Source organism: Chanodichthys erythropterus, chromosome 13 (assembly GCF_024489055.1).
Source record: "Chanodichthys erythropterus isolate Z2021 chromosome 13, ASM2448905v1, whole genome shotgun sequence".
NCBI lineage: Eukaryota > Metazoa > Chordata > Actinopteri > Cypriniformes > Xenocyprididae > Chanodichthys > Chanodichthys erythropterus.
Window position 1 is genome coordinate 38984080 of NC_090233.1, and position 25933 is coordinate 39010012.

The window sequence follows — 25933 nt, forward strand, 5'->3', positions numbered from 1 at the left end:
TTGAGTCAGTATTTTCTTCCCTTCTGAAACAACATGGTATACGATCACATTACAGTTTTCATTTTTGAACAATATTATAATTTATTTTATATCTTAGTAATAAATCTTTTTTTAAAAGACAGACTACCAGTGATAACGCTCAAAACAAAGACGTTAATCAATTTATGTTTAATGTATAAAACTCTCTACATAAAGGCCTCTGTTGATCCTTAATTTAATAAAATACAGAAATATATAATAGCAACATTTTCCAGTTAAGTAATTTTGTAACACTTGGAAAAGTTGAAGTGAAAGAAACATTTTATAATTTGGAGTTGTTGTGTATGTTACATGACCTTTAGAAAAGCTTACATAATAGAATTATACTTCAGGGTAAATTTGAAAATCTTTGGAATAAAACGGAATACTGAAAAAAGCACAATTCATATTAGAAGGATTTCCACCGATCAGCAAAGTAACACATTAGTGTAATAACATACTGTCCTTAATAATAATAATAATAATAATAAACTCTGACCAGTAATGGATCAAATTTATTTTATAACATTAACCAGATAGTTATTATAGAATTATGTATGGAATTATAAAAAATTCACAAGTGACTTATAACTATTAAAATAATCATTCCACTCAATTTTGCAGGTAAAAGCTCAGAGTGTTCTCAGTCCTCATTTAGATGGGCAGAAAGGACAGGAGTTATTCTTACTGGTCTTGAGCCAAACGCTGACACACTAAAGAAAAAGAAAAAAAACAACAGTTATTAGAAAACAAAGCAAAAATAATTTGCCTAAATGTATATTTTGTGAACGTTACACACTCACTTCTCTGTGCATTGTATGGGAGCAGTTTGTGTTGTACTGGCTTCCAGTATCCACAGGATTTTGACACATCAAACAAAATTTCCGCATAGAGGACTGACAGAGAAAAGGGATTTGTTAATATGGTTCTAAAAACAAAAATGTTATTCAATAAATTCAAATTATATGAATCCTGGCTGGTTTATATATATATTTTAGGAAATAATATGCCGTAAACTGTACTGTAAAATAGAGTAGTAATATTTATTGTCAATACTTTTATTTGAAATGCGAAAACATCCTCTTGTAACATAGGGCAATTTGTTCTTAACAAGTCTTATTTTTATGACTCTGCTTCCTTATTTTATCTGATAGCAGACATCCTGAATTAGGTATATTAGTTTAACCTTTGTATCATTCCTCCTTACTAAAAGGACTACTTGAGTAAAATATGGCACAGCTTACCCCACTCTACCCTATAGTCCAGAGTATTTTGTTAAATGTGATTTAAGGAAAGGGGTTTAAAGCTGAATTCTACCTGCGGGGGTCTTGTGTGGAAAACCTGAGCGACCGGGGGACGGAAATGAGGCCGCATGGGATGCGGTGACTGGGCTACGGGACGCTGGATCGGACCGACTGAAGCAGGAAAGGCTCTAGCTCCAGACGGAGGTGCTATAGGTCCTGGTGGCTAAAATGACAGTGATAAAGTTCAAAATTATATAAAGCAATGCACAGAAGGAAAGTAACAACAAACACAAAATGAGGAAGAGTGAGAGGAGTGTGCCATCGCACCGGTCTTTGGTTCTGCGCAAGTCTCTGCGCAACCTGCTGAGTAACATCATCCATCGACATGCCAGCCATAGTACCACGCTCACTCTTGATTTGCTGTAGAACACGTGTTAACTGATCTCTAACAGACAGAAACAGAGAGGTCACTTTCAGAAAGCAATCTTTACTCTTTGACAATAATCAAAATAAAAAAAACAAAATTATATTGGCTGCTAAAAATGTACTGGGAAATAACCAAGCTTATCATATAACAGTGTATAATCTCAATACCTTGTGCATTGTGGGAAATGTGAGCCCAGTCTCTCTAGAAGCTTATCCAGTTTGCCTGCCGGTGCAGAATTGGAGGGGAAGGGCTGGGGAGAGGAGTTACGTGTAGACGCGGTTTGCATGAACGTTTGGGGAAGGCGCACTGCAGCTTGGGGATGAAAACTGGCTCCGTGAGCAACTGAGGGTGCAAGGGATACACCTGGAACACCTACGTGTGTCGGTGGAAGGATATGTGGGGCTGGCGTGACGGGAGTATGGGATGACGTTTGAGGCCGGCAGATAGTTTGCATGGGTATTTGAGGGGCAGGTGCATGAGTTGTCATAGGGGGATACATGTTTGTGAGGTGTGCAGATTGTGGGCCTATACTGATGGGTACATATGGTGTGTTTTGAGGAGACGGGGCTGAAATTGGCGGTGTGGCTCTTTTTGGTGGTGTGACTGAGGGGTGGAATTGGGAATGAACTATGGGAGGAGAATTTGTGGTAGTTGAAGAACCACTGTTGAAAATGGGATGAGAAGCAGGATTCTGAAGTGGACTGATTATCATCTCCAACTTCGGAAAGCCAAGGATAAAAGAAAATGACACACACAAAAATATACATTATTTACATCAGATTTAAACTATGCAATATAATTATAATACAATTAAACTCAGTATTCGTCTTGAGCAGCAACTCTAGAGAACATGAAGTTTATAAAAGATGATGCGTCCCCATATTAGAGGTAGTTGGTATGTTATACATTACAAAATACTGCAGAAATGCTTTTTAAATAAACTAGTGATATTTACAAATAAAAAAAAAACACTTTTAATTAGGACTTTGCCTGATGCAAACCAAAAGATATATACATACAAATCGAGCCGTGGTAAAACAGCCACTTTATAAATTCTACAATAGCACAGTATATGCCATAAAACAGTAACACTGTTTAAAAAGTTTCGGTAATACTAAGGTTCATTAGTTAAACATTAGTTAAAGGTGCCCTCGAACGAAAAATTGAATTTATCTTGGCATAGTAAAATAACAAGTGTTCAGTACATGGAAATATACAGTGAGTCTCAAACTCCATTGTTTCCTCCTTCTTATATAAATCTCATTTGTTTAAAAGAATCTCAACATAACACCGACTGTTAAGTAACAGTCGGGGTGTACGTCCCAATATTTGCATATGCCAGCCCATGTTCCCAACATTATGAAAGGCATTAGACAAGGGCAGCCAGTATTAACGTCTGGATCTGTGCACAGACAAGGTAAGCAAGCAAGGACAATAGCAAAAAATGGCAGATGGAGCAATAATAACTGATATGATCCATGATATCATGATATTTTTAGTGATATTTGTAAAATATCTTTTTTTTAAATGTTTCGTTAGCATGTTGCTAATGTACTGTTAAATGTGGTTAAAGTTACCATCGTTTATTACTGTATTCACGGAGACAAGAGCCGTCACTATTTTCATTTTTAAACACTTGCAGTCTGTATAATTCATAAACATAACTTCATTCTTTATAAATCTCCAACAGTGTAGCATTAGGCGTTAACCACGGAGCATAGCCTCAAATTCATTCAGAATCAAATGTAAACAATATAACAGTATACAATACTCACATAATCCGACGCATGCATGACAAACACTTTGTAAAGATCCATTTGAGGGTTATATTAGCTGTGTAAACTTTGTTTAGGCACTGTTTAAGGCAAGCACGAGCTCCATGGGCGGAGAGCACAGGAATTAAAGGGCCACACAGCATAAATCGGCTCATATTTAATGATGCCCCAAAATAGGCAGTTAAAAAAATTAATAAAAAAAAATCTATGGGGTATTTTGAACTGAAACTTCACAGACACATTCAGGGAACACCTTAGACTTATATTACATCTTGTAAAAAAACGTTCATTGGCACCTTTAATGTATTAACTAACATGAACTAACCATGAGCAATACATTTGTTACTGTATTTACTAATCTTCATTAAAGTTTTTTTAGTGTTTGTTCATGTTAGTTCAAAAGTGCATTAACTGTTAACAAGATTTTTATAATGTATAAGTAAATGTCGAAATTAACATTAACATAAACACTGTTTACATTAACAAAGATTAATAAATGCTGTATAAGTGCAGTTCATTATTAGTTCATGATAACTAATGTTAACTAATGAACCTTAATGTAAAGTGTTACCAAAGTTTCAATTAAGTAAGATTTGTTGTAAGAAACTAATACTTCTATTCATCAAGGGTGCATTAGTTTGATCAAAAGTGACAGTAAAGACATTTATAAAAGGTTATAAGATTAATGAGATTCAACGTTACAACGGATATCTATTTCAAATAAATGCTGTTCCTTTGAACTTTCAATTGATCAAAGACTCCAGGGGGGAAAATGCATTTAACAACTGTTTTCAACATTGATGAAAATAAGAACGGTTTCTTAAATAACAAATCAGCAAATTAGAATGACTTCTGAAGAATCACGTGAGACAGAAACTGAAAGTCTTACAGACCCCAAACGTTTGAACAGTAGGCCATATATGAATAAAGTGACACTCACTGTAGGCACTGCTGGAAGTAATGGGAGTGGGACTGAGGGCAAACTGTCCAACGGTTCACCTCTCTGCAGAAGTTGATGGTTTTCATTAAACTTATTCTGTGAAAGAAAAACCGAAAGAGAAAAAGTGAGAGAAGCTGCAAACCCTGTTCACCTGTAATACACTGGTATCAGCCCCTCCCCTCACCTTTAATCCTACCAAGCTCCCGCGGACCATTGCCACATTGTGCTCCCATTTCTGCTGCTGGTGAAGGTGCTGCTGCGAAGGATTTAATCTGTCCAGATTAAGCAAAAAAAAAAAACAAAGAAATCATATCACCTTTAAGCATGCTGACTGTATTTACATACCTGTCAACACATTAATTCACAAACAGTACCTGAGAAAATTAAGATATTTTTCAGCATCTGCAATCCAGTCCTCCACTTGAGAAAGCGCAAGCTCTTTCTGCATCTCAAGTGCAGCTATCTGCTCACACAGACACATGAACAAATACAGAGTCAGACCATAATATACATGATTCACTACACTATCTGAGTTTTCTAGAACAGTGTTTCTCAACTTGTGGGTCGCGACCCATCGTTCCTGAGAAAAACATGTTGTCTCGATTCAGGGACAGAACTGCTATTTAATAGCCTTATACCTTATAGGCCTATTTATTTATCGGTATTAGTCATATTTGTACAATTCATGTGTATGTTAAGTGTGTATGTTTGGGACTGTACTTGTGTGTCTGTCACAGAGTTTTGTGAAATAAATTTGATTGTTGAGTTGCAACTTAATGACCATGGGAAAATGTGGGTCCCATGGCCAAACCAGTTGTTCTAGAAGACGTGCTGTGGAGGTGCAGGATTTACCTCATCCTGAAGAACGGTCTGACTGGCTTGCTCTGCCTGTCTGCACAGCGTCTCCATTTCCACCCTCAAGTCAGCTATTTCCTGCTCCCAGGAGAACCTGCCACAAACACAAGCACAAAAATTAGATAAACACTCTGGATCTGAGACATTTGGTTGTGTTTCTCTGTTTACGTTTTGAATTTTTTACTTCTCTTGACTCTGTTCTTCAATCAGCATCTTGAGTTTCTTTTCTGTGTCCTCCAGATCCTGAGCCAATCTAAAACACATACAAATCTCTAAATTCAATGAATAAGTTCTTTGCAATATTATATACTACCCTTTAAAAGTTTATGGACACTACAATTTTTTTGAAATAAATAATTATTTTTATATTTTAGAATGCATAAAACTGATCAAAAGGACAGTAACAACATCTATAACATTATGAAAGAATTCTCTATGAAATAAACGCTGTTCTTTTGAACTTTCAAAGATCAGAGAATCCTGAACATTTTTTTTACCCGTTTCCACAAAAATATTAAGCAGCAAAACTGTTTTCAACACTGATATTAAGAAATGTTTCTTGAGCACCAAATCAGCAAAATGTGAGTGATTTCTGGAGGATCATGTGACACTGAAGACTGGAGCAATGACAACTAAAAATTCAGCTTTGCAATCACAGGAATAAACTACATTTTAAAATATATTCAAATAGAATATATCACAATATTTTACAATATTACTATTTTTACTGACTTTTTGATCAAATAAATGCAGCTTTGGTGAGCCTAAAAGTCTTCTTTCACAAACAAAAAGAATACAGAACTAATTGATATTGTATGTTCTGCCCACAGTACACAGCTGAATTTCATAAATATTTTAATGTCTGTTTACCTTGTTTTCTCCTCTTCCATTCGATCTTTCTCTGCAGTAAGCTCTTGCCGTTTTACCATAAAGTTTTTCCGTGTTGTCTTGCTGCTATTCAGCTCCAATTTAATTTGCAAAGACTCAATTTTTTCAATAAAACCCTGTAAAAATGAAAAACAAACAAACAAAAAAAACAATTTCAATACCAATGAAAATCAGGCTCAAAAAGTAGAGTAATGACAGAGGTTGTGACAAGGACACTGTACAAAGTATTTCCATCCCTATTGAGTTCAAGGGAGATTTTAAGCACCTTTTTTGTTATTCAAATGATGTAAATGTCAGAACCTGTATATATTGGTGGTTTTTGATGTACAGATGTGATGCTAAACCTGGTACTGATGATTTCTGTCATCTCTTGTTTTTTCCAGACTGTGGACACAAATATTGTGGTTCTCCTCCTCTGCTGCATGCTGCGTCGCAAGAGCCTCATACTGCTCATTCAACTCAATACTGCAGTCTTCTAAAGCACGCTAAAGAGAAAGGGATATAAAAATATATATATCAACTTTTAAAAAGAATATTATACTAATGCTTTTCACTTTCTATTGCATAATTTATTTGTACTCCTTTCATAAAAGGATATTCTTCCATTAAAACAGGATGCTCTTTGAAACAGTCAATTCATGCAAATGTATAAATGTTTGTTGTGTTAATATTATATAATTACACATTTAAATAAAATCAAGTAAAATTAGAAAAATACAAAATAGAAACATTTTCAATTTCTCAGATATTTGAAAACCACTGTACACAAATTCACATTTCCAAAAACATCAGTAAGACATTCATAAACTCTACAAACAGTACAGGGTTCCAAGGCTGAATTGTTTCCTAATTCACATTTGCTTGAAAACTAGTATGATATTTGTGCAACAAATCTCTCGAAAGAACAATAACAGGGTTACTCTATCCAGACGTACAAGGCTAATGTCACACACACACAAACAAATGTTGGTTTAAAGTTCAACATCAACATTTTTGCTCAACCCTGTGTAAAATTTAAAGTAAATCATATTTTCAGCATTTCAGATCGCAAGGACCACATCGAATGTCCTAACAAGCCATTTTTCATTATATTTCACTATATTTGTGAGCACATTTTTTAATTTTATTTTATTTGTTTTACAAACCTGGTGCTTGCACACACACCCACACAGACCGTGGTCATAAAGAGAGCCTGCAGTAGGGTGCTGAAAACTTACCATATCTGATTCCCAATCCTCGTTTGTGTTTGCAGATCTTTCCTCTGTCCATTCTTCAGTCTATGGTGGAGATAACAATCAAACTACATTTAGATGATCACTTTTGTGAAATGTATCATTAGGAGTTTTTCAGACCTGTACGGTTTGGCCCTGTGTTTCATTGCTGGGTGTATAAGTGCTGTAATCTTGCTCTTCAGCATACTGGTTGAATACTGTTGGGAAGCTGCTCTCAGTGGACCAGGGCCCGGCTGCTGATGAGCTCCACAGTGAAGGAACCGGCGGAATCACTGCAGAGACGGGGTCGCTGCCGAGAGAACAGGGACAGCCGTACTGCTGAACAATTCCAAATAGAAACACTTTAAAAATGCACTGTAAGCTGTTTTGTACTTACCGAAGCAAGTCTTCATCTAAAGCCGAACTCCACTCGGTGTGTATTTCACTTTCCATTTACAGGCAAATTCAGTCTCTGGATCTAAAAAACAATATTCAGATTTAAAACGTAAGCCTAAATATTTTTATGAACGCGCACTAAGGCTGAATTTACACCTGACAACACATATTTTAAATGACGATGGTTATATTTACAGTGAAATATGAGCGCCAACAGCAGCAGAGTCAACGAAACAACACAGAAATTAAACCGAAACTCACTCTAAACATTCAAAGAGCTGGTCTTGATGGTCAGATAAGTTACAGTATACACAGAGTATATGTAATCTAAATAATTTAAGAGAATAATGATCTTTTTTAAAAAGGCAAAGGCAACTGGCGCAACTTTCATGACATCATATAAAGCTGTTTTACTTCCGGTGTTACAATATATCCAGTTCCTGAAATATTCGGTTCCATATTCAGTTCCTGTAATATTTTGGGTAATAGACCTAGTATGCTATATTTGGAGACTATTCCCAACCAAGGGTATATGGAAAGATTTTAATGTTGACTGGCTTGACACACATGTGACTTTAATGATAATTCGTCATGATATAATAGGAAAACATAAGTAGGAGAACATTTGTAGTTTGGTGTTGATAAAGAGCACGCAAACTTTAATGGTTACATGACAACACTGGCTTTCTACAAAATAATCAAGAAATGAACCCTAATTGGGTGTTTAGGGTCCCAATTTTTGAACTTTTAGTAACCCCCGTAGATTCTTGTCTTTAACATAAACCCCCAAAAGAATGTGTGTATATGATAAAGAAAAGTTACAAAAAACATTTTGGACAATCAGAGCAACAATATTATTCCAGAAAGACCAAGTAAAGAGACATTCCCAAAACAAATGATCAACAGTTTCAGAAGAGGCTTCACAAAAGGAGCAGGATCTATCAATGTCACTTCTAAATTTCTGTAAAAAGTACTTAACTGGATAAAATCTTTGAATAATTTTATAGGATATTTCTTTAACTTTATTTGTTAGAAAGAATTTCTGAGGGAGTGACCAAACATATGACCACTTAATATCATCAAAAAGGTTATTCCAATAAGAAATGGAGAAAGGAATAGAAGTGACAATGTCCAAAAATAACGACCTGATTTTGTAATTGGATTTATGCCCTGAAAAACAAATAGAACCAACCACAGTGGATTCAGGGCTAGGGGGGAAAGTTTTTCTACATTATCTATCTATACACACAAAAAGCAGGGTTTGATTCAGTTTTTCTAAAAGTATGCATGACCGCAATCCCATAGCCTACTATCCGGACAGGATTTGATTTCTCTTCTCTCCTGCATAAATGAAACACGTTAACGGTGTGAATGCACCGTAGTGTGTTTTGTTTTACTAGTAAAAATTAAATTAGAGAGCTCTCTAACTGTAATTATTACTAGCAACAACTGAATTGAATTAAAGAGCTCTCTAATTGGAATTCTTACTAGCAAAAGTTCAATTGTGGAGCTCTGTAATTAAAAATGAATGGAAGTCAATGGAGACATATGACTAAACCAATTTGTTTTTGTTGTTTTGATCATTTGTTGATCTCTCCAACTGGAATTGTTACTATTAAAAATTGAATTAGAGAGCTCTGTAATTGTAATTCTTAGTAATAATTGAATTAGAGAGCTCAGTTGTGTTTTTTCACTGCTTGAGAAAATGGATGTGGTGTGAGAGCAGCGTCTATTTTGTGAATGTCAGTCATGTTTAATGTGTGAGAGTTGACAGCCCTGTTTCCTGCTATTGTAAAAAATCAAGAGCTCAGAAATCAAGAGCTCAGTGACCTGCAGAATTTAATTGCTGTCCGTGTGAGCGGAGTAAAGACTGATGTTTGCTTTCCCTTCTGCTTTATTTGACATTTTGCAAATTGTGTAACATTCAAAAAATGCTTTTTCTTATGATCATCAAGTTATACTTACAACCCACTGCATCCTCTTTTTGTATAGTCAGAGAATGCACTGCTGCATGCAAATGCAAGTAAGCTATACCATCAGCAAGGGATGTGGAGAAATGTGGTCTGACTTTGGACAGGAAAGGAAGTGCAGAAGAGAAAAGGAAACCAACAGCACAGAGAAATATACTGTAGGTTTGCACTTAACGTTAGTCAACACAACTGCAAACAGCATCACGACTAGTTTTTCAGTCTCAGAGGGTGTGATATATGATTCTTGTAACTGTACGTATGGTATAGTTTGAGAGTGTGATGGAGCTGCAGCAGCATTTTTCTGTGTGCCTAAATGAATATGAAGAGGGTGAGGGAAACACAGAAAACAGGGAGACGCAGAAAAATGATGCTGTTAAAACAGAAGACATTTATCAAACTCTTCAGTACCCACCGGCAGACCAAAGAACTAACGGTACAAGACTGTTCCCAGGTAAGACAACAGAGGATGGGAATTCATGGAGCAACATTTTCATGTAGTTTACAATCAGTGTTTCTGTATTAATCTTTATTAATCTCTGTTTAACAGAGCGTTATGAAAGGAAGTATGTGTTTTTACTGTTTGCTGTGAACATTCTTATCTCAACCATCATCCTCATCATTGTGGGCCTAAATTGTAAGTTTCATGACAGCATTTAAAATGTATCGAGGTACTAAATAATAATCGGAAAAATGGTTTGCGACAGTAATGTGTACATTTAAATGTAGTTTGACAAAATATTTATGAATATCATGTGTTTCCACCCCCTTAGACTCTCACAACAAAGAAACACAACTAATAAAAGGACAAAAAGGTTAGTTTAAATTTTTAAACTAAAAATTAAACTAATTTTGCTAACTAATTGTCAGCATGTGTGAAACATCTGAAGAATAAACTGTTTCGTTTCACACATTCTTTGCCAGATTATATCTGATGTGTTATATATTATTTTTAATTTTGTCTGTTGTGCATCATCTTATAAACTAAAATAACTTAAAATTGCTCTTGTGTGGTTTTGTTTTAAACCTGTCCTGGATGCAACTCACAAAACTAATACTAATGCAAAGCAATTTAAAAATATATATATGTAAGATTATTTAAATATTCATAATTTCTTTGATTTCTGTCAACAGATACTAACTGAATGTCCTTTGTTTTCTTTCAGAAGTGTGGTTTCTCTATGACAACAGGTTTTATTTGTTCTGGAGTGACGACAGTAACTGCAACGCTGCCGAGAGCTTCTGCTCTAAGAGGAATGCCAGCCTTGCCGTGTTATCTAGTCATAACAAAGTACAGCAGCCATTCATCCACTTCTCTCTTTTTTGCTTTTTCTGCATAATTACACTATATTGATTTCATTTTGCTTATTTAGGAGAAGAATTAGCAATTGATCAAAAACAGTATGGAAAACAGTGCAGTAACAAACAATACCTGCAGTACAGTGGAATAAAAAACAATATTTAACAATGTATTTAAAATTTAAAAATGAATAAATGGTAATAATAAAATATAATGTAATTATTTATTTAATTAATAATTTATTTAATTGTAATTAATTATTTATTTAACAATCAAATAATAAAGTGAACACAGTATTCCATTACCACTATTACTGTACATGAGAGTAAACAGAATTAAAATGGTAATTACATTATTATTTACAGAGCTTATGAAGATGATGTCTGATTCTGAGACTGGGTTGCACATTTGATAGGTTCATATTGTCAGGGATGTTTGGTTGTTTGTTCTTATTAGTTGCACTTTCATGACTTTTAGTTAGTATTCTTTGGTTCCTGTGTTTTCCACTCATTGTTTGTCGTCATGGTTACTAATATGATTTGTCATTGGTTTCAGCTGTGTTCACCCCATTAGTATTTATGCCACTCAGTTTCAGTTCTCAGTAGTGTTGCCAATTTAGCTATTTTGTCACAAGATTTAGGGACTCCCTCACCCCTTTTGAGACTTTTTTCAAAAGCCTAGTGACAAATCTAGCAATTTCTTGGACACACCTTATCTAGATTCTTATCTCACTCAATTATTTATATTTATATAAATCAGTGAAATCACATCATCTAGTGACATTCAGCAATCAGTAGCTACTTTCAACTGAAAGCATTTGACAGCACTGGTTCTCAGTTGTTCCGGTCTACGTTATGTTAGTGCTTGTGTTCATTCTGTTCCCTGCAATTGTATGTATTGTTGAAGCTTATTAGTACATTTACAGGTGCTGGTCATATAATTAGAATATCGTGAATTAAAAATTATTTTTAAAAATGAAACTTTCATATATTCTAGATTCCCTACATGTAAAGTAAAACATTTTTTATATACATTTTGATGATTAGAGCGTACAGCTCTTGAAAGTCCAAAATCCAGTATCTCAAAATATTAGAATATTTCCTAAGATCAATCAAAAAATGGATTTTCAAAACAGAAAAGTTCAAGTTCTTTAAAGTATGTTCATTTGTGCACTCAATACTTGGTCGGCAGCACATATTACAGCAAATGACTTGCTCCTAGCACAAATTACAGCATCAGTGAAGTGTGGCATGGAAGTGATCAACCTGTGGCACTGCTGAGGCACTATTGAGCCTTCAGATCATCTGTATATTGTTGGATCGACTGTTTCTCATCGTTCTCTTGAAAATATCCCATAGATTCAGGGGTCAGGCATGTTGGCTGGCCAATAAAGCACAGTAATATCATGGTCAGCAAACCACTTCAAAATGGTTTTTGCACTGTGGGCAGGTGCTAAAGTCCTGCTGGAAAAGGAAATCAGCATCTCCATAAAGCTTGTCAGCAGATGGAAGCATAAAGTGCTCCTGGAAGATGGCTGCATTGACTTTGCACTTGATAAAACACAATGGACCAACACCAGCAGACGTCACGGCCCCCCAAATCATTACTAACTTTGGAAACTTCACACTGACTTCAAGCAGCTTGGATTCTGTGCCTCTCCAGTCTTCCTTCAGACTCTGGGACCATGATTTCAACATGAAATGCAAAATTTACTTTTATCTAAAAAGAGGACTTTTGACCACTGTTCACTGTCTAGTTCTTTTTCTCCTTAGCCCAGGTAAGATGCTTCTGACATTGTTTCTGTTTCAGAAGTGGCTTGGTAGTCCTTTTCCTGAAGATGTCTGAGTGTGGTGACTCTTGATGCGCTGACTCTGGCTTCATTTGACTCATTGTGAAGCTCTCCCAAGTGTCTGAATCGGCTTTACTAAACAGTATTCTCAAGCTTGTGGTCATCCCTGTTGCTTGTGCACCTTTGCCTACCAAATTTCTTCCTTCCAGTCAACTTTGCATTTAATATGCTTTGATACATCACTCTGTAAACAGCCACCACATTCAGTAATGACCATCTGTGACTTACTCTCTTTGTGGAGGGTGTCAATGATTGTCTCCTGGACCATTGCCAAGTCAGCAGTCTTCCCCATTAGTGTGGTTTCAAAGTACAAGAGATACCCACAATTTATACTCTAGGGATGGTCATTTAATGAAACTCAAATGTAAATATTCTAATATTTTGAGATACTGGATTTTGGACTTTTTTATTAGCTGTACGCTCTAATCAACAAATAATAAAAAAAAAAAATTGAAATGTTTTACTTTACATGTAGGGAATCTAGTATAAATTAAAGTTTATTTTTTAAAATAATTTACAATACAAAAATGAACTTTTTCACTATATTCTAATTATATGACCAGCACCTGTATCTAATTCATCATCTTCATGTTCCTGTCCTCAACCCTTGCTGACAATATTGAATCTGGGGTAATTTTACCTCATAAATTGGTTATTATTTGGTTATTATTTATTAAAATCTTTAGTAGGTGTAGCAGAGAGAGTCTACTTAAATTTGTTTAAATGTTAATGAATTAAAAGTGAATGTTGTGTGTGTACATGGGCAGGTCTGGTTGATGTCTAGAACCAATGGAAAGCAGTTTCTGGTCTTAAAAGCCTTATCGGACGGATCTGGAGATGGTGATTCTTCATTTGAGGTAAAAATTTGAACAATTTTTTTTGTCTTGATTTTTACATTTTAAACCATTAAGATATTTGTGAAAGTTTTTTTTTTTGTCTGAACAAGCAATTACCAAAATGGTTGAAAAGCTTTTATAATTTTGGAAGGTTGTAAAACTTCAGAGCTTGGAAAACAAATTTCTGTAAAATGCGATTCTCTTTGGGTTTTGTTTGTGTGTGTGTGTGTGTGTGTGTGTGTGTGTGTGTGTGTGTGTGTGTGTGTGTGTGTGTGTGTGTGTGTGTGTGTGTGTGTGTGTGTGTGTGTGTGTGTGTGTGTGTGTGTGGAAAAAAAATGTTTAGAAAAGATGAGAAAATTAATCTAAAAAATATTGAAACATTTCTGGGCTTAATTGTTTTTTTTGTTTGTTTTTTTGTTTTTCAGTAAAATACTTTTATTTGTTAAAATCAATAAAATTATAAAGTATTCTTACCTGAATTGTGTTTCAATTCACAATTCTGTGAACATCATTTTGATACATTTCTGACTGTTCTGGTTGTGCCTCAGGGTGACGATAATAAGTGTGGCATCATGACCTCTTCTGATAATACGGATCGTGGAGAAGGATTTGTTTGTGGAAAACCCATATTCCGAGATTCTGAAGACATTGGACTTTACTGATGATCCTTATCTTCTCAAGCAGCACTTGTCCTTGTAACTCCAGCAGTTTGCAGTGATCCAGATAACCCTGTGTGCTTTCGTTGGCCAAGAATTTTGAATTTAATCTTTTTAAATTGAATGTAGGCTATGCTTGGGACAGTTTCACAGGTCAAAGTTCAGCTTCCAGAGAACAAATATGCATAGGCTATGTTGTACTTGATCTATCTTGTTTTTTGTTTGTTTGAATAACTGTATTGTCTTTCAGAAGTTAAAGATAAGAGATTGTCTCCCTTCAAATCTTTCAATGATTTTCTTTTTTTTTTTAAATGTATTATTATTTTTATTTTTTTCTTGCTTTCAAAACACTTGATGAATTCATTTCTAGGTAAATGGAATCAGGCAGATCTTTGGGTATGACTAAAGTTATTCAATAAATTCTTATGATTCTTGGTTTACCGTCTTTTTCTCATTTCTCCTCTCCTGCTTCTGCCGCTAGGCTGGAAAAAGAGTTAGGCTATCTGTATAAAAGTGCATTTCCTCAAGTGAAAAATAGATATGAAAAAAATATAGCCACAGAGAAAAATAGCCAGTCTAGTGACAAGAATAAACCTCTTTAGCTCTGTTTAGCATACTAATATTTAACGGATATATATATATATATATATATATATATATATATATATATATATATATATATATATATATATATATAAAAAATTAAACGGATTACAATAACTTTGACTGCTTCATGCAAACATTTGTCAAGGAACAGTCAGCAAGTCCTAAAGGTGCATGAGAGTTTTATTCTGGGTTGTAGCGCCCTCTTCCTGTAATGTTTTGAAGTGTTGAACTGTTTTAACCGTTGTTGCAATTAAACAATAACAAAACGTAAATCTATCTAGTAACATAAAGCTGGTATTCACACTTTAATTTGAATTAAAATAATGTTATAGTTTCTATCAATGGTTTTTATCGTTTTATATATTTCATCATAGCCATGACTGCACGTTAACTGAGGCGTTCAGAAGAAACAGCATAACAGGACAGACCATTATTCAGGTAGGCCTATGCTATAGGCTAACGTACATATCTTAAGCTATCTATCTATCTATCTATCTATCTATCTATCTATCTATCTATCTATCTATCTATCTATCTATCTATCTATCTATCTATCTATCTATCTATCTATCTATCTATCTATCTATCTATCTATCTATATCTTACTTTATACAAACATCGTGCTCTATCAAACAATTTTCAGCCATTTATAATGTAACGTTCATAGTTATTGTTCAAATTACATTAGGCTATATGTTTCACTGACTAAATTTAAATTTCATCAAAACGTGACAGACAGTGTTTATGAGTATATTTTTTTATTCCTCATCCAAACGACTTTAGTCTGTGCGCTGTAGGGATGGAATCAGGAGGTTCTCTGTCACAGTGGCTGAACTCTGATGTTTTCATCGTGTTTGTGGTGTTGCTGTTGCTCCTATTGCTGGTCATCTTTGCTGTATGCTGGCTCATGAGACGACATCACATACAGAGACCCACAGAGTACTAATACACACACACACACACACACACACACACACACACACACACACACACACACACACACACACACACACAGAGATATGTTTAACAAAAACACAATATCAGTCCCACCACACCCAATCAGGGGTGCTCATCCCTGTTCCTGGTGATCCTGCAGAGTTCAGTTCCAGTGTTACTGGTCCAACACATCTGTTTATAATCATCAAGTGTTCCTGAAGATCTTAATTAGCTAGTTCAGGGGCCGGTTGCATAAACTGCTACGATAGTCTCACAAGTTTGTCATCAATTTTTTTCTTTTCTTTAAGACTGTTCAAAACTTTAAGTCAGTTACATAAAGAGTAGATTAGTCTAATTTGATACTGAAAAGTAACTGATTACACCTAACTAACTGCTAGTTGGTCATAGTTCTTAAGGCACAGTCTTAACATAATGGCTATGTTTATGCAACTGGCCACATGTATTTAAATATCACTGGATCTCCAAGAACAGAATTGAGGACCTCTAACATTACTATTATGCAAAACTCTCTCTAACAAAATGATTGACCTCGCTCTCTACTTCTCAAGGAAAATGGCAGAAATAGAGATTATTCCAGTTGATGCTGCAGACTCGGGGAACTCACCCAGATTTACACTGAAGATTGTGACTGAGCAGACACATGCAACAGAGCTTGTGGAGATGTTAACTCGTAGAGGTCGCTCTGTTGAGGTTTCAGATCGCCATAGTAAACCCTCTGTCTCTGCTGTTACAGAAGATGATGACAACAATCAAGATTACACAGATGCATTACAGAATATATAAATCTTTGTGTAGTTTAGGAATTTTTTAATCATAATGTTTAGTTCACTAGAATTTATTCATTTATAAATATAGAAATATGTAAACAAGTGAATTTGTTATTTTGTGTGCAACAAGAACATGGACTGAAAGACATATGAATCACATTTGATTTTTAATTATTGGACACATGAGGTTACTCATAGGATCCAGCATTCTTGTGAACCTACACAGGACAAGCGGTTTGGAGAAAGGATACTCAAACTAAATGCTTCATACATATGTACAGTTGCAAGAAAACGTATGTGAACCACACAGTGACTGAATGATTTTGAGATCCATCTTTTCACATGGAGGACAACTGAGGGACTCAAACACAACTATTTAAAAAGGTTCAAAAATTCACTGATGCTTCAGAAGGAAAAAAGATGCATTAAGAGTCGGGGGGTGAAAACTTTTGAACAGGATGAAGAGGTCCAAATTTTTCTTATTTTGCATGAATATAATTTTTTTTTTTTTCATTTAATACTTGCATGTTTCCCGGAAGACAAATTAAATACAATTTACCCTGATCTTCAAACTCTTCAAACTCCAAATGTGGGACAGGACCACTATGCTTGATTTTAAAGTGGCATGTTGCAAAAGCGATTCTCACTGGTTGCCAACTTATTTGCATTTATAGTCAGCAAACATAGTTCAAATTTGTCTTAATCAAATTCGAAGACCAGAACTACAACCCAAATTCTAGAAATGTTGGGATGTTTTTTAAATTTGAATAAAATGAAAACTAAAAGATTTTTAAATCACATGAACAAATGTTTAAACAGAAATTTTGCAATTTTATGTGCAAAACGAGCTCATTTCAAATTTGATGCCTGCTACAGGTCCCAAAATAGTTGGTACGGGGGCATGTTTACCATGGTGTAGCATCTCCTCTCCTTTTCAAAACAGTGTGAAGACGTCTGGGCATCAAGGTTATGAGTTTCTGGAGTTTTGGTGTTGAAATTTGGTCCCATTCTTGCCTGATATAGGTTTCCAGCTTTTTTTGCTTTTTCAGCCATTTGTTGCCCCAGTGCCACTGCCAACTTTTTTGAGACCTGTAGCAGGCATCAAATTTGAAATGAGCTCATTTAGTGGATAAAAGTGTAAAATTTCTCCATTTAAACATTTATGTTATCTGTGTTCTATTGTGAATAAAATATTGGCTCATGTGATTTAAAAGTCTTTTAGTTTTCATTTTATTCAAATTTAAAATACGTCCCAACATTTCAGGAATTTGGGTTGTAACTGTAGGGTTGGAAAACTAACTGGGTTTGCTTGTTTGTTTTGTAATTAAAAAAAAAAAAGAAGAAGAAGAAAAAAAAAAAGGTAAATGTTAAGGCCCTTTCACACCAAAAGTGAAATGAATAAGCCTCAGGCTGAAGGAAATGCAAATTCATGCCTGTAGTGTAGAGGGAGCAGCTCAAACAAACCTTTCAGCTGTGCTGCCATTCTGGATTGCAGAACAGGACAGGAGAAGAAAGTTCAATGCTCACATGCTCACATTTAGTCTAGATAGAACTACAATAACCTATATGTTTACAGTTCACACAACACCTCCGTACCTTACTCAGGGTTTCTCTCATCATGGGGACAGGAGAGGTGTCAATAAAAGGGAAAACAAAATAACTTGTGTTACTTATTTGAAAAAAGTAACACAAGGTATTTTGTTGTAAATTTAAAATGTGTTACTTTACCCTTTATTTAAAATGTAGTTTTTAAAAAGAAAAAGATTACATAACTTGCGTTACTTGTAATACGTAAATCGAACAATGAATATTACACATCATGGCTGCGTTCAGCCCCGACAAAACATTGCAAAACGTTTTTTAAACGGAAACGACTGTGCATTGAAAACCCTGTTCTGATGATGCAAGAGTTGCAACTATGGCAGCTGAGAAGGCCATTCTTTGGGTTCTTTTTGACAAATTTTCAGAGCCTGATGAAATCGGTATAAATACATGTTTAATACTGCAAAATATGCTTGAATGTTACAGTCACTGCCCTTGCCATCCAGAATAAAAAAGAACATATCGAGTGAAGGGATTTGTGGAAACTGTGGTTCCTAATTATTGTGATCCAACATTTGCCTTGCATTTCATTTTGAAAAGATAAACATTTCAGGTGAAGGATAATCCACTTTTCCGACACTGTTTTATGAGATATGATCATGCTGATCACTGTTGTTGTGCTATGATATTGTAACATTTACCATCATATAATCAGAGGAGTATAGAAAAGTTTATGAAAGTGTCACTTAATACAATAGCAAAATATATAAATATGTATAATATCTTTATGTTACATTAATCACTTTACTTGGACCCATTGTTGTGAGCTGTCTCTTTAATACTGCGCGTGGTTTATATGCATGTATATAATACAAAATTATATACAAAACTCACATGCCATTTAAAAATCATGTTTAAAAGCATGTGAGTTAATTCCTTTGTATTCACCTCAAGAAAGTGTTTATTTTGAAGAAATGGTTGATTATGTGTTCAAATAACTGATATTTGTGACAAAAAAATCACTTTATTTTAAGGCAAGATGTATTTTAATAAAAAATGCAAAACAATTTTCTCATTTAAAAGAAGACAAAAGCCTCAAGTTTATATGTTTTTAAACAATTTAATTTATTTAGCAATTGTGTAAATGATGGATCTGACAAAATTGATAAAAACACTGGTTTAACTTTATTTTTCTAGAAAAATAAATAAATTTAGTAACAGGACTGAGTACTTTGTAACAGGAATGAATGCTGGGTAACAGGACTGAGTGTCCATATGTGTGTGTATGTGTGTGAGAAAAAGAGTGTGTTCATGGCCGTGTGTGTATGTGTGTGAGTGAGATTTCTGTGTTGAAGGGATGTTCTATGTGCTAGTAGTACATTACAGTGAAGGAGGTGGAAAGAGAAAGAAGGAGAGCAAGGAAAAGAGAGAGGGAGGGAAGGAAAGACAAAAAAGGGGAAAAAGATAGGGTTGCTGGTGTGTGTTTCACTCCTTCCCTTGCAGCATGCCATGGGTGTGTTTCTTGCACCTGCAAAGTATAGGTTCTCTCCATCTTCTACAAAAGAAAGAGAAAGACAAAAAGATGAAGTCATGTTGTGGTGGACTGGCTCCCTGCAATGTATGGCATTCATACTGTAAAACTAATCCTAAAAATAGACAATTTAAATAATTTCAACTGTAAAACTCATGATACAGGTGAATAGTATTATATCAGCTAATATTCACATTATTAAATAACAAAACAGAGGACTCTACTCACTCCTGTTACTCTTAACTCAGTCCTGTTATTTTTCATATGAGTAACGGGACTGAAAGTAACAGGATTGAGTTTTTAAGCAAAAATGATAAAATACATGACATAAGGACACATGGCGTACATGCTGATATCATGAGGACACTAAGCAAATACTAGTGACTTACCTAAGTTAATATTTTTAAAATTAACAAATAACATCAAAGAAATAATTTAGGTAACAGGACAGTACGTTGAGATTGACCTTCTCAGTCATAGTTACAATTTCACCAAATATACAGAAATTAAAATGAGAGAACTTACTTTTGGTCTTTTTATGGCCTGCGTAAGATCCAGATGATGCAACTTCCTGTTGAAAATGTGTCTTGTGGAATGTTCCAAGTTTTTTAGAGGGGGAAATGTGTGAGGGTAACAGGACTGAGTGAAAACCTGGGGACACAACTAAAATGTGTATTTTATATAACATATTATGGATTTCTTATGAAATTTATTTTTGTTTAGCATAGATGGTATATGGAGTAACACAACAATGCAAAAATAATAAGATTTCTGCAAGATTTTAATGATTATATTTCATGATAAAGTTTAGATTTAGTTAGCGGGGACATGTAACACATGCTATTTTTTTTACTATTCTCAGTAGTTTTTAATAATGTTTTAAATTATATATTTTAAATTTGCAGTTAGATTAATGTTAAGGACACTTTGCTTAATAATAAAATATATTTTAGAGTTCATTTTCATGCATATTTGTACATAAAATGTCCTGGGGACAGAAATGGCACCGATTCGGTGGAATGGCCCAGCTATGTTGTTGATGTTTTACCCCACACTAACCACACGGTGTCCTCAGAGGCCTAACTTTGACACACACACACACACACACACACACACACTGAACGCATGTGAAGGTTCATGTCTTTCCGTGCGAGGAATGTGATGTTTTTTTTCAAGGAGTAATGGCCGCCTCAAAGTCTCGTAAATGGGGACTAGCCTGTACGTCGACACACACAAACGCACGCGCGCTCATGTTCACACTCATGCCTATTATGATTATGCAGCTTGGCAGGTGGGTTATCCTTGAAAGTCATTTAAGAGGCGGGTATCTGTCTAGACTTCAGTAACCCAAGCACATGCACGCACGCGCAAATTCACACACCTTTCCAACATGGACGACAATCTGATAATAAAAAAGACACTGGACACATATTTCAGTTCTCTCATCCTTTTTTTTCATCTTTTTTTTTTCCATAAATTGGAGTGACATTGTCTTAATCACAGGCAATAATCATTGATGAATTTCTGAATTTAACAGACATTTCTACTATTATCCATTCCATACAGTCTCCCATGCCCACCCGAGCCCAGTATTCCCCTTATTCACAGAACTATACAGTAGCCCACAGCCTAATAATTCTCTTATTAAAACCCCTTTATACACAATTGTCATTGAATGTTTCATAGCATTAGATATACAGAAGAACAGATCAACTTTGTAACTTTACACAGACCCCTGATTGTGCATATCAGACCCTTTTTCCCAATAACTTGCAGGTACTTATAGACAATAAAGGATTACTTTCTTCTTTTTTTTTAGTTTCTTTTTTTTTCTTCTGAACTATATATAGATAGTCCTTACCTACAGTATACATATGACCTTGGCTGTATTTCTACATCACTTAATACCATGTTAATGTTTTCTGGAAAGAAAGTCAGGGAACATACAATTGAATACACCAAACCACTCTATAAAATTGTCAGTCTGAAGAAAGAAAAATCCCACTGCTAGAATGCAGAATCTTCAAACTTCCCACTGTTCTAGAATAAAAAGCATCTTTTACAGCTGCCGTGTTTTAAATAAGACATAATAAAGACAATAAGGCAGTCAAAATATAGGAAAGAAAAGACATGGTGTAAAACAGAGTAGCCAAACACACTTTGCAGTTGGACTGGACCGACATAAACAGACAAACACGCACACACAAACACGATTTGATGCTTTCTTTGTTTTTGTAATGGTCTATCCATGAGGTGGATTTAAAAAGGCATATGTCCTGTTCAGGATTGGAAGTAAACACAGAGGTTAAAACTCTTAAGGGGACATTATTAAGCCCACCACATATTATAATCACCACCTGTTTGTTCTGTTTTAATCCTTAGTACAGATTATGAAGTATGTGATCATTTCAGTAGGGAGGTATGCATGTTATCGGTAATCATTGACAACCACTGTATAAGTGATGTGGATGATGAGTATTAACACTGTAAGCAAATGTCACCTCTATTAAACACTTAGAAACACTGCATTGAATGTCATGTCTTACTTATAAATGAACCTGTATATAATAAGCATAACCTAAGGAGGCTTTTATTTTTACATGATAGAAAAGGCATTCATATAAGCACTATAAGGCTTCATGTTGATTTCTGGTAACTGAAGGCAGCTGTTGTACAATGTGAGATATGAGTTTACATTAGCAAATAAGTGATAAAAAAATACACAGATTGTGTAGGCAAAAGAGAAAAATATTGGTTACTAAAAATCTGGTATTAAAAAGCATGTTTCGATTATTTTCCTCAGTGCATGATCAATGGTAGTGTGTCAGTTAGGAATTTGGCACTAAAACAGGATCATTTTGACATTTTTTGCAAGTTACATACACTACACAAACTCTAGATTCATTAGAAAATGGCAGAATCCATTGATTGTAAGTCAAAACAGCTGTATATATATATATATATATATATATATATATATATATATATATATATATATATATATATATGTATATATATATAGTAGTCAACTTTTTAAGTGGATGAAAACCTTTCATCAAAGTTGTCCTAAAACCTTCTTCTTAGGACAACTTAGTTCTTAGGACAGCTTTGATGAACTAATTTGATCCATTTCAAATGTTTACTACTATATATATATATATATATATATATGTATATGTGTGTATATATATATATATATATATATATATATATATATATATATATATATATATATATATATATATATATATACACACACACACACTACCGGTCAAAAGTTTTTAAACGCTAAGATTTTTTAATGTTCTTTAAGAAGTCTCTTCTGCTCACCATGGCTTCATTTATTTGATCCAAAATACAACAAAAACATTAATTTTGTGAAATATTTTTATAATTTAAAATAACTGTTTTCTATTTGAATATATTTTAAAATGCAATTTATTTCTGAGTTGGCAAAGCTGAATTTTCAGCTTCATTACTCCTGTCTTCAGTATCACATGAAATCATTCTAATATACAGATTGCTGAATAGAAAGAACAGCATTTATGTGAAATATAAAACTTTTGTAACATTATCACTACCGTTCAAAAGTATATTGGAATGATTTCTGAAGTATCGTATGACATTGAAGACTGAAAATTCAGCTTTGCCAACACAGGAATAAATTGCATTTTAAAACATTAAAATAGAAAACAGTTATTTTAAATTATAATAATATTTTACAGTATTACTGTTTTTGCTATATTTTGGATCAAAGAAATGAAGCTTCTGAGCAGAAGAGAATTCTTTTAAAACATTACAAAATCTGACTGGTAGTGTATATATATATATATATATATATATATATATATATATATATATATATATATATATGTATACAAACACACACAAAAAAAAAAAAAAAAAAATATATATATATATATATATATATATATATATATATATATATATATATATATATATATATATAATCTTTTAAAAAGGAGAACGTGCTACGTAAAGGCAGACAGCACTGCCCAGATGGTATGAAAAGACCTGGCTCTATGTGTAACTGAACAAAATAATGAAAAGCAGAGGAAACTGGAGCACATTCACTATTACAGGGAAAATTAAGCGTGTGTGTGTGTGTGCAAAAGGTAAGTTGCAGGAGTGTAAAAACCAGTCAGAGTATCGTCAACAGGTCAGACAGAGAAATTTGATAGATATCTGCTGTCTGGTGTGTGTGTGTTAAATTTATATAGCAGTACAGTCTGCTGATAACAGAGCTGCATTTGAGAGAGGCACAGTTTGAGATATCAAAGTGAGTGTGTGTGATCGTAGTAAACTGGGGATGAGAAATACTACAATAATACACTATCCTGGTTATATGACTAAGGACAATAGGCCATGGACACACACACACACACACACACACACACACACACACACACACACACACACACACACACACACACACACACACACACACACACACACAGTCACAATAGCAGTTTCAGTTTTACTGATCAGACCCCTATCAGTCATCAGATTTTGTGCTCCCAGCCATCTAATGCCACCATGCTCAGATTAATAGAAGAAAAAAGTGGATGATATAAATGTTTATCTTGAGGAGCAGATGCATTCACTAAAGTTTAAATCACACAGTGTTATAGCATATGCAGTCTCTTTCTCTGTGTGTGTGTGTGTGTGTGTGTGTGTGTGTGTGTGTCCAAATCTTTTTTAGTGAACCGAGGCACAGCATGGCTGAGGCTTGGATGACTGATTACACACGCACTTACACATACACAAATACAGCACAGTAAGGCAATCTGAATACACAATCCATAGCAAATAAAGCTCTTCCATCTATCCAATAGTTTTTCTTCACTCTTTTATACTGTAACTGTTTTTCGACTTTGTTCAGCATAGCGAACACAAAGGAACGGGAAAGCAAAACAAAACAAAACAAAACAAATCTAAAGCAATTTTCTTTTACAGAGCACATTGAGACCTGTGTAAAAATGGCTACAATCAAAAATGAGGCACTTTTATAAAAAACGTTGTATTTATATATATATAGATAGATAGATAGACAGATAGATAGATAGATTTATTCTCAGTAATACTATGTCTGCTATATATATTTTTCATCTATCGTTCATACTATTTAACATCTCTCTTACAATAATTGAAAGTTTGTGGTAGAGGAAAAAAGGAATATCATTGGCTCCTGGTTGGCAGTGGCCCTTCATAAGTGGTTGAAGGACACGTCCATTTCAGTGATCTCTGGCGGAAATTACCTTTAGTCTTTTGGCACAAATTTTATTTTGATTGAACCAATGACAATTAATGAGAGTAAATGTTGTTATGAGGCAAGGGCAGTTAATTGTCCACTGCTGAGGGATGTGGGCAATCGCACCATTTTTCTGATCACATCAGGTGCACACACAGACAAACGCATTCACGCAGGAAGGACAAGTGCTGACTGGACTGAATGCAGGAGTACATTAACAATCTGCAAAAAGAAAAAGAGACAGAGATACTCGGTTAGGCACCTTAAAAGTATTATTATTTTTTTTGAAATCTCAGAAGCACTGCTTGTTGATGACCCATAATTACAATAAATGACCTTACATAAAAAAATGTCCATTGTAGATGAGCGATAAAATAAATGAATACTGTAAAAATTCATCAAATACTGAAAAAATGTTTCATGGTTTCCAAAAAAAAAAAAAAAAAAAAAAAAAAAAAATTAATAGCACAACCATTTTCAACATTGATAATAATAAAAAATGTTTCTTGAGCACCAAATCAGCATATTGGAATTATTTTGAAGCATCATGTGACACTGAAGACTGGAGTAATGATGCTGAAAATTCAGCTTTGCCATCACAGGAACAAATTACATTTAAAAATATTGTAAGTATTGTTTTTTTCTTTTTGATCAAATAAACATAAATAAAAGAATATATGAGGTTTAAGTGGAGTGTCATTACAGTTCCAGATTACTAGATCAACAGTTGGATGTATCATCAGGCAGTACAGGTTAAGATTTGTTGAAAAACCTCAACCTTTACAAATGCAACAGCCCCACAGGATCCTCTCAAATTCATTCTTACCAAATCTAGTACTTCTCAACTAGCAAACTTGGCCAGAAAGTTTTCACTAGTCCAGATTTGGGTTTATGGT

General features: G+C 34.4%; 3 protein-coding genes across 4 annotated transcripts; 2 read left to right on the top strand and 1 right to left on the bottom strand.

The window, feature by feature from the left end:
* Positions 1 to 132: 132 nt before the first annotated feature.
* rnf214 (ring finger protein 214) lies at positions 133 to 8167 on the bottom strand. Of its 2 annotated transcripts, none has more exons than XM_067406810.1 (16): positions 8016 to 8167; positions 7756 to 7836; positions 7500 to 7668; positions 7365 to 7424; positions 6492 to 6632; positions 6130 to 6263; positions 5444 to 5512; positions 5257 to 5353; positions 4779 to 4867; positions 4589 to 4676; positions 4405 to 4500; positions 1857 to 2407; positions 1590 to 1707; positions 1336 to 1485; positions 822 to 914; positions 133 to 731 (listed from the first exon to the last, which is right to left on the bottom strand). In XM_067406810.1, exons 2-16 carry the CDS (start codon positions 7809 to 7811, stop codon positions 669 to 671), a joined length of 1974 nt encoding a protein of 657 aa, XP_067262911.1. In that variant the 5' UTR covers positions 7812 to 7836; positions 8016 to 8167; the 3' UTR covers positions 133 to 668. The 2 variants fall into 2 exon arrangements, with proteins under 2 accessions (XP_067262911.1, XP_067262912.1); XM_067406811.1 differs by having other exon boundaries at positions 7950 to 8167.
* Positions 7596 to 14741, top strand: LOC137034153 (uncharacterized). Its single transcript, XM_067406813.1, has 8 exons — positions 7596 to 7735; positions 9747 to 9882; positions 9992 to 10175; positions 10272 to 10358; positions 10495 to 10536; positions 10888 to 11012; positions 13638 to 13727; positions 14255 to 14741. Exons 2-8 carry the CDS (start codon positions 9754 to 9756, stop codon positions 14366 to 14368), a joined length of 771 nt encoding a protein of 256 aa, XP_067262914.1. The 5' UTR covers positions 7596 to 7735; positions 9747 to 9753; the 3' UTR covers positions 14369 to 14741.
* Positions 14742 to 15767: 1026 nt separating this feature from the next.
* Positions 15768 to 16708, top strand: si:dkey-111e8.4 (uncharacterized protein LOC793802 homolog). The gene is made up of 2 exons (XM_067406028.1): positions 15768 to 15907; positions 16474 to 16708. Exons 1-2 carry the CDS (start codon positions 15768 to 15770, stop codon positions 16706 to 16708), a joined length of 375 nt encoding a protein of 124 aa, XP_067262129.1.
* The last annotated feature ends 9225 nt before the right edge of the window (positions 16709 to 25933 follow it).

Excerpts from the sequence above, each read along its gene's own strand:
- rnf214 (XM_067406810.1), bottom strand. The coding sequence starts at position 7,811 with ATGGAAAGTGAAATACACACCGAGTGGAGTTCGGCTTTAGATGAAGAC. Across the intron at positions 7,669-7,755 it reads TTAGATGAAGACTTGCTTCG|CGACCCCGTCTCTGCAGTGA; the intron begins GTAAGTACAAAA and ends TTCTCTCGGCAG. Across the intron at positions 5,513-6,129 it reads ATGGAAGAGGAGAAAACAAG|ATTGGCTCAGGATCTGGAGG; the intron begins GTAAACAGACAT and ends TATGTGTTTTAG.
- LOC137034153 (XM_067406813.1), top strand. The coding sequence starts at position 9,754 with ATGCACTGCTGCATGCAAATGCAAGTAAGCTATACCATCAGCAAGGGA. Across the intron at positions 10,359-10,494 it reads CATCATTGTGGGCCTAAATT|ACTCTCACAACAAAGAAACA; the intron begins GTAAGTTTCATG and ends CCACCCCCTTAG. Across the intron at positions 10,537-10,887 it reads ACTAATAAAAGGACAAAAAG|AAGTGTGGTTTCTCTATGAC; the intron begins GTTAGTTTAAAT and ends GTTTTCTTTCAG.
- si:dkey-111e8.4 (XM_067406028.1), top strand. The coding sequence starts at position 15,768 with ATGGAATCAGGAGGTTCTCTGTCACAGTGGCTGAACTCTGATGTTTTC. Across the intron at positions 15,908-16,473 it reads CACATACAGAGACCCACAGA|GAAAATGGCAGAAATAGAGA; the intron begins GTACTAATACAC and ends CTACTTCTCAAG.